Source organism: Hydra vulgaris, chromosome 03, assembly GCF_038396675.1.
Source record: "Hydra vulgaris chromosome 03, alternate assembly HydraT2T_AEP".
NCBI classification, from domain to species: domain Eukaryota; kingdom Metazoa; phylum Cnidaria; class Hydrozoa; order Anthoathecata; family Hydridae; genus Hydra; species Hydra vulgaris.
Genome location: NC_088922.1, coordinates 27,700,405 through 27,717,317, shown reverse-complemented (window position 1 = coordinate 27,717,317; position 16,913 = coordinate 27,700,405). Strand labels below are relative to the sequence as shown.

The window sequence follows — 16,913 nt, the reverse complement described above, 5'->3', positions numbered from 1 at the left end:
TACAATTTTTAAATTAGCATTAGTGCTCTACACTAACTGCACTCCCACGAATACCTATTGTCACTCCCACGCATACGACATTGTCTAGCTGTTAAATCTATCACTTGGCTGTTTTCTTTTAAGTCAAAATTAAAATAGATTGATCAACTTTCTGTAAAGTTTTGATTTGAGATTATTCTGAAATTATATTACATAGTTAAACAAATTATATGTAATATAATTTCTTATAATTTCTTAGTCTGCTAAAAAGATTAATAATGAAACAGTTCAAAAAAGTTTAGTCTCTGTAAGAAATAAATAACCTTTGTATAAAGTTTAGCCTCTATGGCTCAAGAATTAAAGTTTCTAATTCCCAGTTGATGAGCTAAAAGCAAGCCTGCTTTAATTTAAGTACTTGGAGATTTGAGATAAAAACTCGTGCACTTAAGAATTAGTGAATGTCACTTCATTGACCTCTTATCATTCTCACCAAGAACAGTATCTTTTTTTTATAGATTTCTCTATATTATATTATTCTATATTATTTTGTAACTGTTAGTGTTTTGAAAAAGATTTCCTTTCTATTTCAAAAAACTTTAGTTTTGTTATTAATTCTGACTATAAACTGAAAAGAATTTTTTTTTGAACTCTTTTTTATTGATTCAATTGCATTAAAGCTAGTACAGGAGATTGTACATGAAAAAAAGACAAAGTTCCAAACATACAAATGTAAATTTTTATTTGAATTTTTACATCAAAACTGCGAATTTTTTTAACTTTGTCCTTCTTTAAACTCAATAATTGTAATGTATGTCCTTCTTTAAATTCCAAAAACTTAATTTGATAAGCTCCAGTTTGATATATTTGAAAAATTTCAATATCCTCATATAATAGGTTTAAGAAATTAGAAAACCATAGATAAACTTTTTCTGATTTAATATGGAAAACCATTATCTCTTTTGCAAATAAAAATTGATGATATAGTTGAGAAAAGAATATCAACATATTGAAATGTTAATTGATTTGGAAGATTTTTAATAACAATATTTTGGCAGTTTAAAACTTTTAATTTCCATATTCTATTTGATTTAAAAATAATGTTTGGTTAACAACTTGACAAAAACTATTGAAATTTAAGTTACAAAACAATTTGTTGTTTTAATTGTAATAGCTTAAAACATGCTTTGATTTTCAAGTTGAATTGCCTTGATTTCCTTAAAAGACGTACTCCTCGATGTTGATTGAAGCGATCGTTTTATTTCTTCTAACTTTAATAACTGTGTTAGATACACAACAATATTATTTATGTTCTGTAAATTAATAATTACTCTTTTCACCTTCAAATCCATTTTTAGTTTTATATTCAAGTACGTATGCAAGCAAATAAAATGATTGATACAGATACTCAGGATGAATTCTTTTATTATAGAAACTAATATCTAACTTAGTTAACAACAGGTTTTAACTGATAGTGAGTTTTTTTTATTCTGAAGCCTTGCATTCTACATAAATTTTTCAATGATACCCTGCAAGTGCTCCCAGTTACTCCCTCCCAGTTAAAGTAACACAACATCATCTTTTCTATAGACGATACCATACCACAAATGTTTCAAATACCCATAAATATAAACTTTCGCCAAAAGTTAAACAGAGTAAATTATTGACATTTTATTATGTAAAATATTGTAACTAATATATTTTATTTTTTAAAAATCAATAGGAACATTAATAGCCCTGACCCAAACCCTGAACATGACCTCTAAGAGTCAGAGTTAGGGTAAAGGTTTTGTTGACAATCTCTATTTTGACCTATAAACGATCTATATGGACTTCATGTAGATCGTTCTTCATCAACAAATTTTTTACTTTGCAGTATTTATTACAGAAAACATGATTTATGACGTCAATTTTAATAAACATTAACAAAGATATTTTGAAACGCGTGAGAAAATTCGTTTGTATTACCCAAAGCTAGTGTTTTATAGGAAGTAAAATGTTTACTAAACGAGTTAGGAAATTAAAAATATCGGTTTCTTTGATAAAATTATTTGAAAAAAAGTTGCTGAAGTAACCCGCAAAAGATTTCATTTATTGGCAGCACCTCTAGTTTAGAGCAATGAGTTAAACGTCCATCAATTTATACGTCTTGGATTTAACAGAAAACGAAAACAACACTAAATGCTTAATATTTAATGCAAGACACTGTCGGAGTTTAAAGCATGTGATCACAAATCGCTTTTCAGCATATTTACTAGCAAGCAATTATTCTTAAAATGATTTTAGACCAAGGTACCCTAGTGTGACAACAGCGCTGTGTTAACCATCTCGGTAAGCCCTTCATTCTATATAGAGCTTAAACAGAGAATCTTGGTTTACAACATTGTCTAAGATCACCTGCGGTTCTTAACTTTGCGTAAAGTTCTATGATGCCATAGAAGCGTGAAGTGAGAAAATCGAAGTTTATTTTTCACTTAAAAAAAGGTAGTTAAGAACATTGCTGAAAATGAAAACGTTAGCGCTATGTACGATTTTGCTTTTTGCTTTGGTTGTTGTTCAATCAAAGCCATTAAGTTCAGAGCTACCTCATAGCCGAGAGTTTTATGCTGGGTATATTAAAGCAATTACAGACAATTTTGACCAGCTTTTTGAAAGTGACCGCCAAACTAGAAGCACAAAAGATGAGGATGAATCTTTGAAAACATCCCACGAAGTTAGTATTTTTAAATCTTTAATACTAAATCTTAAAATTTTCTTTTTTTACTTATTATATAGAAGAAGATTGAGTTATAACTTAAAACTTTTTAACTCTGTATACGATTTGGCGTAAAAACTTGACGCGAAATTAAAATAAAATAGTTTTTCTATATCAAAACCAATTAAAAAAAAATTAAGTAAATAATTAAATTAAAAATACAAGTAACCAAAAATACTACTTTTTTTTAATACTTTAAAAAAAAAAAGTTTTAAACGCTACAAAAAAGTTGCTATTAGGTTATTATAGCTACATTAAAAAATTGAAACGCGAGATACACCAATAATGTCATGGTGTATCTTGCGTTTCAATTTTTTAAATTTGTATTTTGACATTATAAGAAAAAAATAATGTTCCACTAATCATCCATAATTTAAATTAAATATATTCTAACATAATCATCCTATTATGAAATCATTTTAAACTTTCAATAATCCTAGGAAAACTTAAACAAAAAACAGAGTTTATGAAGCAGTTTCATAAAATGGAGTCTTGTAACGAATGTCTGTATATACGTCAATACTTCATTTTTAGCTAAACATCATTTTTTTATCCAATTTAATTTGAAAACTTTTTTAACTGTTTATAAATAAAATTTTCAAAGAGGTCTGTTACAGTGGCTCATTACAGCGCGCTGTAGTGAATCACGGTAACGGGTCACTTCAGCCGCCCGTTACAGCGACACAAATTGCTTCAAAAACTTTGTTGGTTGCTGTTATAAAAAGTATTGACTTGAAACTCCTGCAAACGAAACTTACGCTTCACAAACTCTGTTTTTATTATAGACTGATGCATTGAAAAAGATTAAAGTTAGCCGAAAGCAAAAACGCGATGCATTTTCAGAGTTCAACAATGAAGATGAGAAAAGTGTTGAAGAATCACGCCGTAGTGAGATAAATGAACAAGAACAAGAGTCTGGATCTGGAGAATCTGAGTTTGCTTCTGAAAAACCAGAAGTAGAAAATTCTACAAGACGATCAGATTCAGCCATTCAAGATACTGATGACAACAAATCAGATGCAGGTTATGATTTTGACGACATTCAACAAGCAAACGAAGATATGATAAGATCATCACGAGACCAGTCTCCTGAAAATAGTGCAAAAACATCAAGCATGACTTTTTTCCCAACAAACGTTCGTAATTATCGATCATCTCCTTATGTAGCTAGAGTGTTTCATTATAATCCTGAACCAATAGCTTATGGACCCGTACCTGATTTAGAAGAAAAAGAAACTGAGAATTTCCAAAGACTTAGAAGAAATCAGAAATCTTATCCGTATTTACCAAACGCATTTCAATCTTCTTTAGTTATTCCAGTGCAGTATTTACAAAAAACGTCTGTTAGATCTCCTTTGAATACAGACTTTGCTCCTCAGTTTGAACAAGAAGGAATGTTTATGTCAGAGCAAGGAAAAACAAGAGATAGGATTCCTTCACAAAAATACCATAGCAACTTTCCTAACTATTGTAGCTGCAATGCACAATGTTGCAAAAAACAAAACGTTGTACCTTTGGCTGTAAATGATAACTTTGAAAAAGATAAAGTTCCCGCTCTAACAAAGGCAAATGATACTGATATTCCATCTACTTTGTCTAACTCAACAGAAAATTCTTTAAAAAAAGATAACAATAATAATAACAATAATTGCTGCGGAAACAACAACAATGGTAACAATGGAAATAATAATAATAATAACTGTTGTTGTGGTTGTTGTTGTGGTGGAAATAACGGAAACAATGGAAATAATGGAAATAATGGAAACAACGGAAACAATAACTGCTGCTGTTGTCCTTGTTGTTGTACTTGTTGCCACCAATGTTGTTCACAACCATGTTGCTGTTGTCATCATACATGCTCGCATCATTACTGCCACCCTTGTCACGACTGCTGCCATCACGATTGCTGCCATCATGACTGCTGTCATCATGACTGCTGCCATCATGGTTGTTGTCCCCATGACTGCTGCTGTAACCATCATCATCACGAATGTTGTCATCATCACCATTTATGCCATGATATAACACACCATCATCACCACCATGATATCCATGATCACGAAACTGTTATTCATCCACACCATGTATATCATCACGATATACATCATCATCACCATAAGCATCCGCAAAGTTGTAGTACTATTCATCATTTTCCTCAATTAGAATTGCATCATCATCATCATGATTCTGGCTGTTGTTGCAACGATTGTTGTGGAAGTCATTTAGAAAATGGCCACTCAGATGGCGATTGGTGGGGAAAGTAACATCTAAAAACATCAAACAAATCAGATAAAAAAGTTTAATTAATTTAAAAGAAAGATTTGTTAACTCTGTTTATAATATATAACTATTTATTTAACAAATTACAATTAAAAATAATTATGGCATTAAAGTATTAAGTTATTATGATAGTGGTAGCTCGGTACCGGCAGTCTAAACAACTCGTGCCTTTTGTTTTATTTTGCTACGCAAGCTTGTATGCTTTTAAAGCGTTTTAAAATGTCTAAAATAAAGAAAAACTAGATTTTAAGAGACTTTACTCTAAAAGATAAAAAATAATTTTATTATGAAACTTATTTTTTGCTTTTTTAAAAGAATACTTTGTTCATTTTAATTTCAATTTTATTGTGCTTGTTTTAGTTTTCTATTCATTGATATTTTTTGCGTGTATTTGTGTGTGTGCACTTATTATTAAGATATTGTCAATTTAAGATTATACTTGAAATACATTTATCTCAAAGAATTGTTAACTTATTACGTATTCCAAAGCAAGGCCGGTCTGAGTCAATGAGAGGTTCTAAGCAAAATGAATTTGCTGGCTTAAAAATTAAAAGTAAACTACTAGCCAAGCGCAAGAAGTCAACGGACATAGGCCCGAGATGATTTGTTTGCCCCGCAAATATATCCTCTCGAAGAAATTACCTCCCGCATTGCTAGAGGCAAATAATTGTAGAAATAGAACCTAAATTTAAATTTATTTTGATGCTTTAACATTTCGAGGAAATTGGATTTTTCACGACAGCGATTTCACATTCATGCAGATTTTATAAACATTAAAGAAAAGTCAACATTTTGCACAGGATTTGAATATTGCGCTTATAGATGCATCTGTGAGCGTAATATTTGAATTTGTAGAACATCTTATCAAATCACTTTGTGTAACTTTCAATTTTCTTTATATATATATATATATATATATATATATATATATATATATATATATATATATATATATATATATATATATATATATATATATATATATATATATATATATATTGTAAATGATCTTTTAGACATGAACCGTACTTTCCTAACAAACAAATCAATCCTTAAAAATTTACATTATTTGATTGAAACAACTTATCCACAATGCCACGAAGTGCGTTACTGCGTTCTGCAAGAAACTACTTAATTGAAATGATTCTTTTTGAAACATTATTCCCATGCTGAGTCTCATTTTGCACAAGTTTTTGTGTTTTCTTGTTAATTGTTACTTATTCCTTAAATCAATATTTCACCTCAATCCAAGCACCAATAATGCAAATATCCATTTCGTTTAATTCTGAGCTTAAATTTTAGAAAATAATTTATGAGCTTAATTTTTAGAGAACAATTTGTGAGCTGAACTTTTAGAGAACTTTTAAAGTTTGCAGCAAAAATAAAATACAGAATTTTTATGATTCAAATAAACAAGCCACCGACGATCAGCATTCACAATTTTATAACTTCCAGAAAAAAAATCCTACTCAAATTCATTTTTTTTACTCAGATTTAGTGTGTTTGATCCACTCGGATCACACACACACACAATCTAATTCAATGGTATTACTTTTTTAAAAGTAAAAATGAAGTATATTGAGTCTTATCCAACTGAGAGGCCCCACTAATTGGAGACCCTAGGCAGCTGCATAGTTTTTCTATGCCTAAGACCGGCCTTGTCCAGGGAATTGTTGACTAAATATGTTTACCGAAACTCTATTTGGTATTAAATACAGACATTTAATGAGCTTTCTTTAATGCAAACAAAGTTTTTAAGTATATGGTTTGAAGATTTTGAACAGCAAAAATAACCATTTCAATATGGGGAAATCAGTAATTTTAATTAAGTTCAAATAAAAAGAGAAATTTTGAAATCAAATGACAACTTTGAAATTTACTTAAAGAAATTAATTCCATTTACTATTTTCCATTCTTTATACCTAACGAAGATCGTCAATATTAAATAATATTCTAAAATATATTTTAAAAAATTACACCTATTTGCACTTGTTTTATATAGATTTTATTTTCTTAGTATAATATGCACTTTTATTTAGACTTTTATTTCTTCATATAACAATTTTGTTAAACATTACATTAAAGCCCACATTGGCGTTCCATGAATAGATTGTGGTTACCCTAATCATTCAGATCTTCAGATTTAGTTTATATATATATATATATATATATATATATATATATATATATATATATATATATATATATATATATATATATATATATATATATATATATATATATATATATATATATATATATATATATATATATATATATATATATATATATATATAGGTGGAGGCGTGAATCCCTAGTTAAATGCACTTGCGAGGTGTTCTATGATAAGATCGTAGGGACTTCTAGAAGCACCTTAATATCCACAACAAACAAAAAATAAATGAATAAAAAATTTGTTCATTTTCATAAGATTAACATTTAATAAGAAAATTTTCTATTACCAGTTTTGCCGTTGACGTTTAAGGCCAGAATAAGATTCGAACTTTACACATTTGGTTGCCGTATTGCCATAATTAAAATAAAAATGTGGAAAAACATATAAAACTAAAAATGTTAGTTGTTTTATAGAAATAAAGAAATTAACTCTATGTACAACACGAAAGTTTGTTTAACTGTTTTTACCTGCAAATAGGGGTTGAACCACCGGTTCAGATTCCACCAAACAGTTACCAGTTATCTGATAGGCATTAAGATCGGTCAAAGTTTTATATCAGAAAAATGTTGTTTCCCCATGCAGGGATGAATCTAACATAAATGAAATCTGAAAAGAACCTTATATTTATATTGTAATTTAAGGTTTATTTTTGTCTTCTTCTAACTCGCATAGTCGTTTTGCTTCTAGTGATTGCAATTTTTAACCAGAATGTCAATGTGATTTTTGTTTCTATAAATATCTACTTTTAAAACTTTAAGCCTTATACTTTTGCTTGGTGCCAAAATAATGTAAACCTTCTAACTCGCCATTGTATTTAATTTTTCAAATACAACTTCAAAAAGTTTGTCATGTTATAATAAAAACCCTCAACTGTTATACTAGGTATAAGACTTTAAATTACCAAAATAAAGTATCGACCAAACATGATCTTGTCTTGTTTGTCGACAAAGCATGATCTTGTCTTGTGTGTTGTTGACAAAACATGATCTTGTAACGATAATTTTTGAATACTTTCTTGACAATAACTTTATATTTATTTATATCATTTAAGGGGGTGACGTATTTGTTTTTTTACCGACAAACGACTAAAAAAAGACTTTTGAAAAAAAAGGGAATAAAATGGTCCTTGCTTACTGATATTTTCCAACTGCCGCAAAAAGGTCTAAACTTGCCGACTGCAGGTTCCAATTGAAGGACTAATTTTTAAATAAAATATTTTGTAAGAGGGTTAGACATTTCCTTTGCCCCCACCACCTAAGTATCTAAGCTTCTGGTTGTTGCTTTTTGTATTTACAAATATTACTTCAAGTTTTTCTAATTTTCATTAATTTTCTTTTAAAGCTAACATTATGCAACAATGGTTGATTATTTTTTGTATTGAAAAAATTAAATAAAATTGTTTTGAGAAGTTTTCAGAGAATTTAAGTTATTTGACTTTGTAAATTTAAAATTTTTAATAACTCTGTTGCACAGATAAAATTCACGATATGAAATAGAGAAACGCAAAAACGCGAAAGATTTTTTTTAAATGCTACATTAAACATTTTTATTCTTCTTGTCTCTCGTATTTCTCAAAAAAGTCAGCAGTTAAAAGGCTTCTTTCTGTTTTATACAAAAATGTAAAAAACAGAGTACAAAATTTAATGTTTAGAAACTGCGCATAGATAGGGCAAAAAGTTTTAAGAAACAAAATAAGTGAAGATCCTACTTCTGGTTATTAGATGAAATCACGAATTAAAATAATATTTAACTATTTAGTAAAATAATATTTAACTATTTAGTAAAATAATATTTAACTATTTAGTAAAATAATATTTAACTATTTAGTAAAATAATATTTAACTATTTAGTAAAATAATATTTAACTATTTAGTAAAATAATATTTAACTATTTAGTAAAATAATATTTAACTATTTAGTAAAATAATATTTAACTATTTAGTAAAATAATATTTAACTATTTAGTAAAATAATATTTAACTATTTAGTAAAATAATATTTAACTATTTAGTAAAATAATATTTAACTATTTAGTAAAATAATATTTAACTATTTAGTAAAGACAAAACTTTAAACAAAAATAAATACTTTTAACTTTATTAAAAAAAAAAACTCATGAAAAATTGAAAAATTGACAAAAATGTTTAATTTTCATTTGAAGTATTAAACCTTTATTTATCAATTTCACTTAAAGAAGCTGGTTTAATTCATAAAAGTCATTTAAATAAAAAGATTCCTTCAAAAATTCTACCAAGTTTACAATATATAATTGTTGTTTATTCTTGTGGAGCCACAAAATTTATGAACTGAAAACTTTTTGTCCTATAGATCTTTAGTTTATGATCATTTTAATGGTCTTTCATACACGGTTAACACACACTAAAAAAAAGTTTTTAAAATTGCAATGACAATAATTAATTTTCTTGACTTCTATCAAATGTTGATTATAACCATGCTGTATTTTTGAACATTCAAGACGAAAAGCATTTCCATATTACTTTAAAAAAAATAACGCTCTGCTGTACAATAGACAATCGAAAGTATAAATAAAACTCCAAACTTACTTTTGCATGCTTTTTGTTCTTTTATTAGATAAGCTATCTTTGTTTGAACTCATTCTTATTTAGATAATATTTTCTTGTAATAGATAGTATATGGTAATGTAGATGTAGATTTGTATGTCATGTATATGAGGTTATCATGTGTGATTGAGTTTTGATTTAAAGGTTCATATCAGTGGCGGATCCAGCATTTTGAGATTCTTACAACCCCCTCAAATTGAGGGGGGTTTAAACTTTATATGGTCATAATTTTTGAAGGCTTAGAGATAATACTATGAAACTTAAAAATTATCAATGAATATAAGTCTAATTGAGAAAAGTACAAAAAACATTTTATCAACTTGTTGCTCTCACGTTTAGGGCAGGTGTTGCAAAAATTTTGGGGCTTTTTTGTTCCCAGCCCCCAATCATCGCAATTTTTTGCAAACCCTCATTATTTGACATAAGTATAAACATATAAATGTTTGGAGTTAGCTCCATGTCTGGAAGTTAGCTATCTTAAAGATCAAAAAAAAGCTGGATCCGCCACTGCATATACATATAATTTTTTATTGTAGCTTATATATATATATATATATATATATATATATATATATTTATATTTATATTTATATTTATATATATATATATATATATATATATATATATATATATATATATATATATATATATATATATATATATATATATATATAATAGCGATTGTTTTTAACTAGCGAAGAATAATAAAAGTAAATATGAGTTTAAAGTTTACAAAAAGTAAACTTTACGCTGTCACGAATATTAAAACTAACTTTCTCAAATCATCTAAAATTTAAAAGTGATGTCAAACAGTATATATTTCATATGCAGTGATTCACATAAACAAAATGAGATTAACCCAGCAAACAAGCTATAGCGGAATTTCAGTGGACCTATATAGGCATTTTGTGCGGTCCACTGTAGTTTTGCTCATCGGTTACTTAGTGGACCATTAGATGCAGCCACAAAAAGTGGTTTGCCGATGACTAGTCACTAATAACATATCGGAAAGTTAATGGCTGGCCATTTATAGTGGCTACCACTAATGGTCCACTAAGTAACAGATAAGCAAAACTCCAATAAACCGCTAAAAAATGTCTATATAGGTCCGCTGCAAATCCACTAAAACAATGTTTGCTGAGAGTTTTCTAACTCAAGTATTTAATAAAAATGGATACAACAACAACCAATTAAAAATTTCAAACCAAGTTGGAAAAAAACGGTCCATAAAAAACATTAAAATTCAAACCAATTCAGGCGTTTTCGTGGACACCATTACTATCGTCAAAGTTAAAAAAAGCATTCAGAAAAGTTGACTTTATAGTAGTTTTTTAGTCTTAATTTAAGACCCAATTAACACACAAAAGCTTATTAAACGTCAAAACAAGACAAAACGTTTAGTTTTGTAATCCAGAATAACGTTTAGAACAAACCTTCATCAAATGTCGAGATTCAACGTACTTCCAACGATTATTAAACGTAAAAAAAGTGTTTTAGTTGTTTTAAAAGTATGAAAGTTTGAAATTTTGTCTAATTAATCATATAGTTAAACATTTTCAATTTGTTTTATTATTATTTATATTGAACGTTAATTCCTCAGTTATATATAATGAATACAATGTTTAATTGACGTTTAATAAACGTATTCATTGAAAACTTAAAAAGTAGGTCTTATTCAACCGTCTATTTTTGGTCAATCCCTGGGCTGACCGTAGTGTCACAAAACGTTCAACCATTTTTTGTATAATATTTTTCCTCCATCTAAGATGTATAATCTTTTTGTATAATCTTTTTCCCCCATCTAAGATGGTGGCACGTTTTGTCAAGCTACTGTGATCCCAAAAATGGTTGATCACTAAATGTTTTATCCATTTTTCGACCGATTTCGACTTTCGTTGATAAACGAAATTAAACGTTGAAATTAATTTTGATAATGGCAGAGTGTTAAAATTTCATTTTGGACTGTATTTTTAAACATTTTCGTAAAACAGGAAAAATCGCAATTTTTTTCTTCATTTTAATGCCTTATTCTGGCGTTAAAATGAAGAAAAAAATTGCGATTTTATAACCGAATGGACAGAAATGTATGTTTTCATTTCAAGTAAAACTTCTTTATCAACTAGTTTAATTTGTAGTTAAGGGTTGTTGAATAATAAGTCAAATCATCACTTTTTAACAAAAGACTGTACATTGTATTTATTTTAGCTTTCTATATATGTATATATATATATATATATATATATATATATATATATATATATATATATATATATATTCATTTGACTTTCAAATTTATTAGGTAACCAAAAAACCTGTTCACGAAGTTGATAAGAGAGCTGAAAACCAAGAAGATAACAAAATTAGCAAGAGAGACAAAGAAAATTTTAAAAACACTGGCGAATCATTAAAAAAAAGACATATTCAAGACAAAGTTGACGAAGATTCGGATATTCAAAAGCGCGACACAGTTCCTGAAAGTAATGGGGAAAACAATGCAAACAATTTGATAGCAGAAAAGCGTAACGATATAAAAAACTTAACTGAACAAACTGATAACGATAATATAAAAACTGAATTTGAAAATTCTAATCAGTATGATGTTAGAAATGACGTTGACACAGACAACAATAAAGTTGACACAGATAACAATAAAGTTGGCCTTGAAACTAACTACATTAATGACAAGACAACAGACCAACAAGATGACAACAGTGTCAAAAAATATTTTGTGGATGATGTAGATCATGCCAGTGTCAGTGATGAAAAAACAACCAATCAGGAATCAGATTATGCTAGTGGGGCCGATCCTGAAGATAGCAACATTAATGAGAAAAAGATAACTGATTTAGATTTTAAAGAAAATCTTAATTCACAAAATGACAAAAAAGAAAAAAGTATTCGTAAGAAGGTTGAAAAAAAGTTGCCTGGTAAAAAGTTAAAAAATCAGAAATCAAAACAAGTATTTCAGGACTGGGAAGAAGATGAAAACAACGCACATCTTAAATCTGATGCACCAATTACTGAACAAAACTTAGACAATGACGAATATTCATCATCTTTTAGCGAAAGAAAACACCTTATAGATGAACCCGATAATATAATGTTTCAGCAACGAAGTTTTTCTCCAACTTTATTCGGGTACCGTATTTTGCGTTCTCCTATCAATCCTGTAGGAGCTGAAATGGCTTTTACGCGATTTAACTCTTTTTCACCAATTAATAGCTTTACACCATATAGTGCAATTGCAATGCAAAACTATTTGTTCCCAACAAACAGTCGAGATGGCATGCTTATACCCGTCACACGTGGAATTGCACGAGAAATTATTACAAAAAGAGATGGCAATAACAACAACAACAACTGTTGCTGTCAGTGTTGCTGCCCATGTTGTCATCACACTTGTTCTCATCAGGATTGTCATGATTGTTGCCATTGTCACCATGATGTTCACCATCATGACTGCTGTCATCACCATCACGTTAAACATTGCCACCCTACAATACATCACACTTATCATGAGCATCACCATGATCATTGTCATCCGTGTCACCACCATGAATCCCATTGTCATCACCCTTGTGAATGCAAACATGTTCACCATCACGAACCTTGTTGTCATGATTGTAACCATGAATGCCATCACGATTGCGATCATAATGACTGCTGTCCTATCGAGTGTGGTCATCACGAATATGGTCACCTAGATGATGGATGTCATAACTGTTTAAATCATCACGATTACCATGGAGCTTACGATTGCGCACCAGAGCATTATTGTGGTGGGTATCAACCACACTACCAACACCAATCGTGTGGTTGCAATCATGGTTATCAACCCGCAATTCATATTATAGGAAATGTTGATGGAACGTACGGAGGACATGGAGGTTATTTGAGAAGAAAACGAGGATTAAAAAAATGAACATTTTTTTAAATATTATAATAATATTTTATTATAAAATAAGTTTATGTTTATTTTTGAAACAAAAAGATTAAAGTTAAATTATCAAAACTTTTATTTATTTTTATTACTTTATAAGTAAAAAAAATAAAATTTATTTAATTCGTTTTATTTTCTAAACGGCAAAAATTTTAAAATATTTAAACGCGAATGATTAAAAAAATAAGTTTTGTTGCACAAATTTACATTAGTATACTATCCAGTTTAAATTTACATTAGTATACTATCCAGTTTAAATTTACATTAGTATACTATCCAGTTTAAATTTACATTAGTATACTATCCAGTTTAAATTTACATTAGTATACTATCCAGTTTAAATTTACATTAGTATACTATCCAGCTTAAATTTACATTAGTATACTATCCAGCTTAAATTTACATTAGTATACTATCTAGTTTAAATTTACATTAGTATACTATCCAGCTTAAATTTACATTAGTATAACTATCTAGTAAAGTTTAAAAAAAGTAAGTTTTGTTAATTGTTACACGAATATTTTAGTATTTTATATAGACAAAAGGTTTAACCCACACTTTTCAAATAAACTGGTGAAAATGTTGAGTTTTATCATGTTGTAATACCATCATTTTAAAACAAAGATTGTTTTAAGGTTTTTAATAAATAAAAACAAAATTAAAAATTTTTTCTACGTATTTTTCAACAATTTATGGATGATTTTTTCTTTCTTGCATCACTGCATGCAAAATAACCAGTTTATAGTTTGTACGCATGAGGAGATAGAAAAGTTAAAGATCCAACTGACAGAAACAATGTTATATGACAATCTACCGATATTAAAAAAAAAATATCCAATGAAAAAAATTTTGTTCTAAAGTAAAATGAATGTGCGTTAATTTTAACGGGCATTTGATTCAAATCTTCGCTTCAACGAGTCTTGCTCATGCAGCAAATAAACAACAAGTGAAGAAAAAAAAGAAAAAAAAAAGCCTTGGTTTCTGTAGTATGTGGTGACGGCTTACTGTCAATCAAACTAAATTAATTATAGTGCAATGCACATAAGTGATAAAAAGTTCAAATAAGAAGATTGAAAAATGTTTTTGATTCTTTATTTTGCAACAGCAATTTTAGTTAACGCACATCCAATTGAAGATGGTGGCTTACCACACAGTAGAGATTTTTATGCAGGTTACATAAAAGCATTGACCGATAATTTTGATCAATTATTTGTGGCAAACTCGCGTGATGCGCGAAGCACAGACAAAAACGAAGAAAATGATAAGGTGATAAAATCTAATGAAATTTATCAAACTTTTTTTTCTCTTTACCTAACGAAACATTAAAGTAATTTTTGAGAATTGCATTGATTTAGTTTCAATTTAGGTCAGGTAAATAGTTAAAACATGATAATCAACTAATTAAAGATAATAAACAAATTACGCTTTGTTTAGGCTGACGAAAACCCTGTTAGACGAACTGTCAAACTGCAAGCTGAAACTCCAAAAGATATTCAACATTACAAAGAAACTCAACCAGACACTGTCAAAGAAATGAAACGATCAGTTGTAACATCTCATGTTAAAGAAAAGAGAGACGCTAAAGATGACGGAGTTGAGCAAAATACAGAGGAAAATGACAATAAAGAAGACTTTGAATCAGATGAAAACGTTGAAAAAAAAGATAATATTGAAGAACAAGGTGAAGAAAATAAAATAGAGGAAAACAACGACTTTGATAACCAAGAAGGACGAGAGGAAGAACCCGACGAAGAACAAGATTTTGACTCTGTTGAAGTTGCAAATAAGCGACAGTATATTTTAGAACATAGCGACTTGAAAAATCTTCCATATATGCCTTCCATTGTTAGTGGCTTCCAGGACACAAGATATTCACCTTTGATGGGTTTAGGTGGTTTTGGAAACGATTTTTTCAAACCCTTTCCTATGCCAACAAGTTTCGGAAACGGCCTACCATACGGTGTTGCGTATGCAATTCCAATCCCGATACTAGTTTCTCAGGATAACAGCGCTTTAAAAGGAGACTTACGATCAAAAATTAGAAATAAACACACCCGAAGAACAGTATTAAGCCCCCCATTTCTAGTATCAACAAGTTGTAATAACCCGTGTTTGTCTTCATTTCAATGTGGAACTAATACAATCAATGGTCACCCTCCGTGCTCAAGTGTCAAAGATGTAGGCCTTTACACTGGTTGTTTAAATAATATTAACAGTTGTAATAACTTGAATAGAATATCTTCTGGTTACTCTCTGAACACGATATCAGCAAATGGAGCCAATGGAAATTATGAACCTTGCAACTCAATCCTTGGTGACGATGACAACTTTCAAAATTTACCTACTAGAGTCCCAGTTCAAATAAAAACCAGTGCGGATCATGCCTTGACGAATGACTGCACAAATGAAATTGAAAACTTAAACTGCGGTCCAGTGAATACACTTGTTAATGATGGCAATACAAAAAATGTTAATGTTCATCACATTCATCATATTAATCACCACCATCACCACCACATCCATCAAGCAACGCCACTATTAAACCCTCAACGAGTCGGATTAAATACTTACCCAGTAAATGGAGAGAACTACTTAAATGATGATATAAGAAACGATTGCCTGGCTGGTCCAACTATCGGATCGAACAGAATCAATTGCAACAACCCTTGCACTAATGTTGTAATGGTTCCAAGTGGATGCGGAGTAAAAACAATTTAATTTTAGTTAACGTTAACTTAAAAATAAAGTACAGCAAATGACAGTAGACATGAAGGTTACGTCTTAAATAAATTTGAAAATTTTTATAACAAATAACATAGAATTGAAAGTTATTTCAAGCCATTAAAAATCAGTTAGCAAAAAAGGTTTTGACATTTAGTAGTTTCGCGGTATAAATTTCGATTCATGTAATCACAATTAACTTTATTTGATTTTATTTAAAATTATTTTAAACAAAAAAGAAATCCAAGTTAAGTAGTTGTAAATTTGCACTGAATATTTGTTTTAATTTTATTGACGCAATTTTTATAATTCTCCTAAATTTTTGGGGCTGTTCCTAAAAGTACTCTTTAATCGACTGACGTTTCTTTTTTTCATGTTGAAAGAAACGCCCTATGAATATTTTGATCTCCTGGTGATGTCGCCTTTAAAGTTTAACAGATCAACAGAATCAATTCCAATACGTCTTACATCTCTACGTTTTAA

General features: G+C 29.1%; 2 protein-coding genes across 3 annotated transcripts; both read left to right on the top strand.

The window, feature by feature from the left end:
* The first annotated feature begins 2,330 nt into the window (after positions 1 to 2,330).
* LOC100210977 (GATA zinc finger domain-containing protein 15) lies at positions 2,331 to 13,832 on the top strand. Of its 2 annotated transcripts, none has more exons than XM_065792826.1 (2): positions 2,331 to 2,689; positions 12,069 to 13,832. In XM_065792826.1, exons 1-2 carry the CDS (start codon positions 2,483 to 2,485, stop codon positions 13,689 to 13,691), a joined length of 1,830 nt encoding a protein of 609 aa, XP_065648898.1. In that variant the 5' UTR covers positions 2,331 to 2,482; the 3' UTR covers positions 13,692 to 13,832. The 2 variants fall into 2 exon arrangements, with proteins under 2 accessions (XP_065648898.1, XP_065648899.1); XM_065792827.1 differs by lacking the exon at positions 12,069 to 13,832 and adding an exon at positions 3,517 to 5,474 and having other exon boundaries at positions 2,333 to 2,689.
* Positions 13,833 to 14,560: 728 nt separating this feature from the next.
* LOC100214541 (dual specificity protein kinase pyk3) lies at positions 14,561 to 16,725 on the top strand. Its single transcript, XM_065792822.1, has 2 exons — positions 14,561 to 14,975; positions 15,144 to 16,725. Exons 1-2 carry the CDS (start codon positions 14,787 to 14,789, stop codon positions 16,425 to 16,427), a joined length of 1,473 nt encoding a protein of 490 aa, XP_065648894.1. The 5' UTR covers positions 14,561 to 14,786; the 3' UTR covers positions 16,428 to 16,725.
* Positions 16,726 to 16,913: the final 188 nt, after the last annotated feature.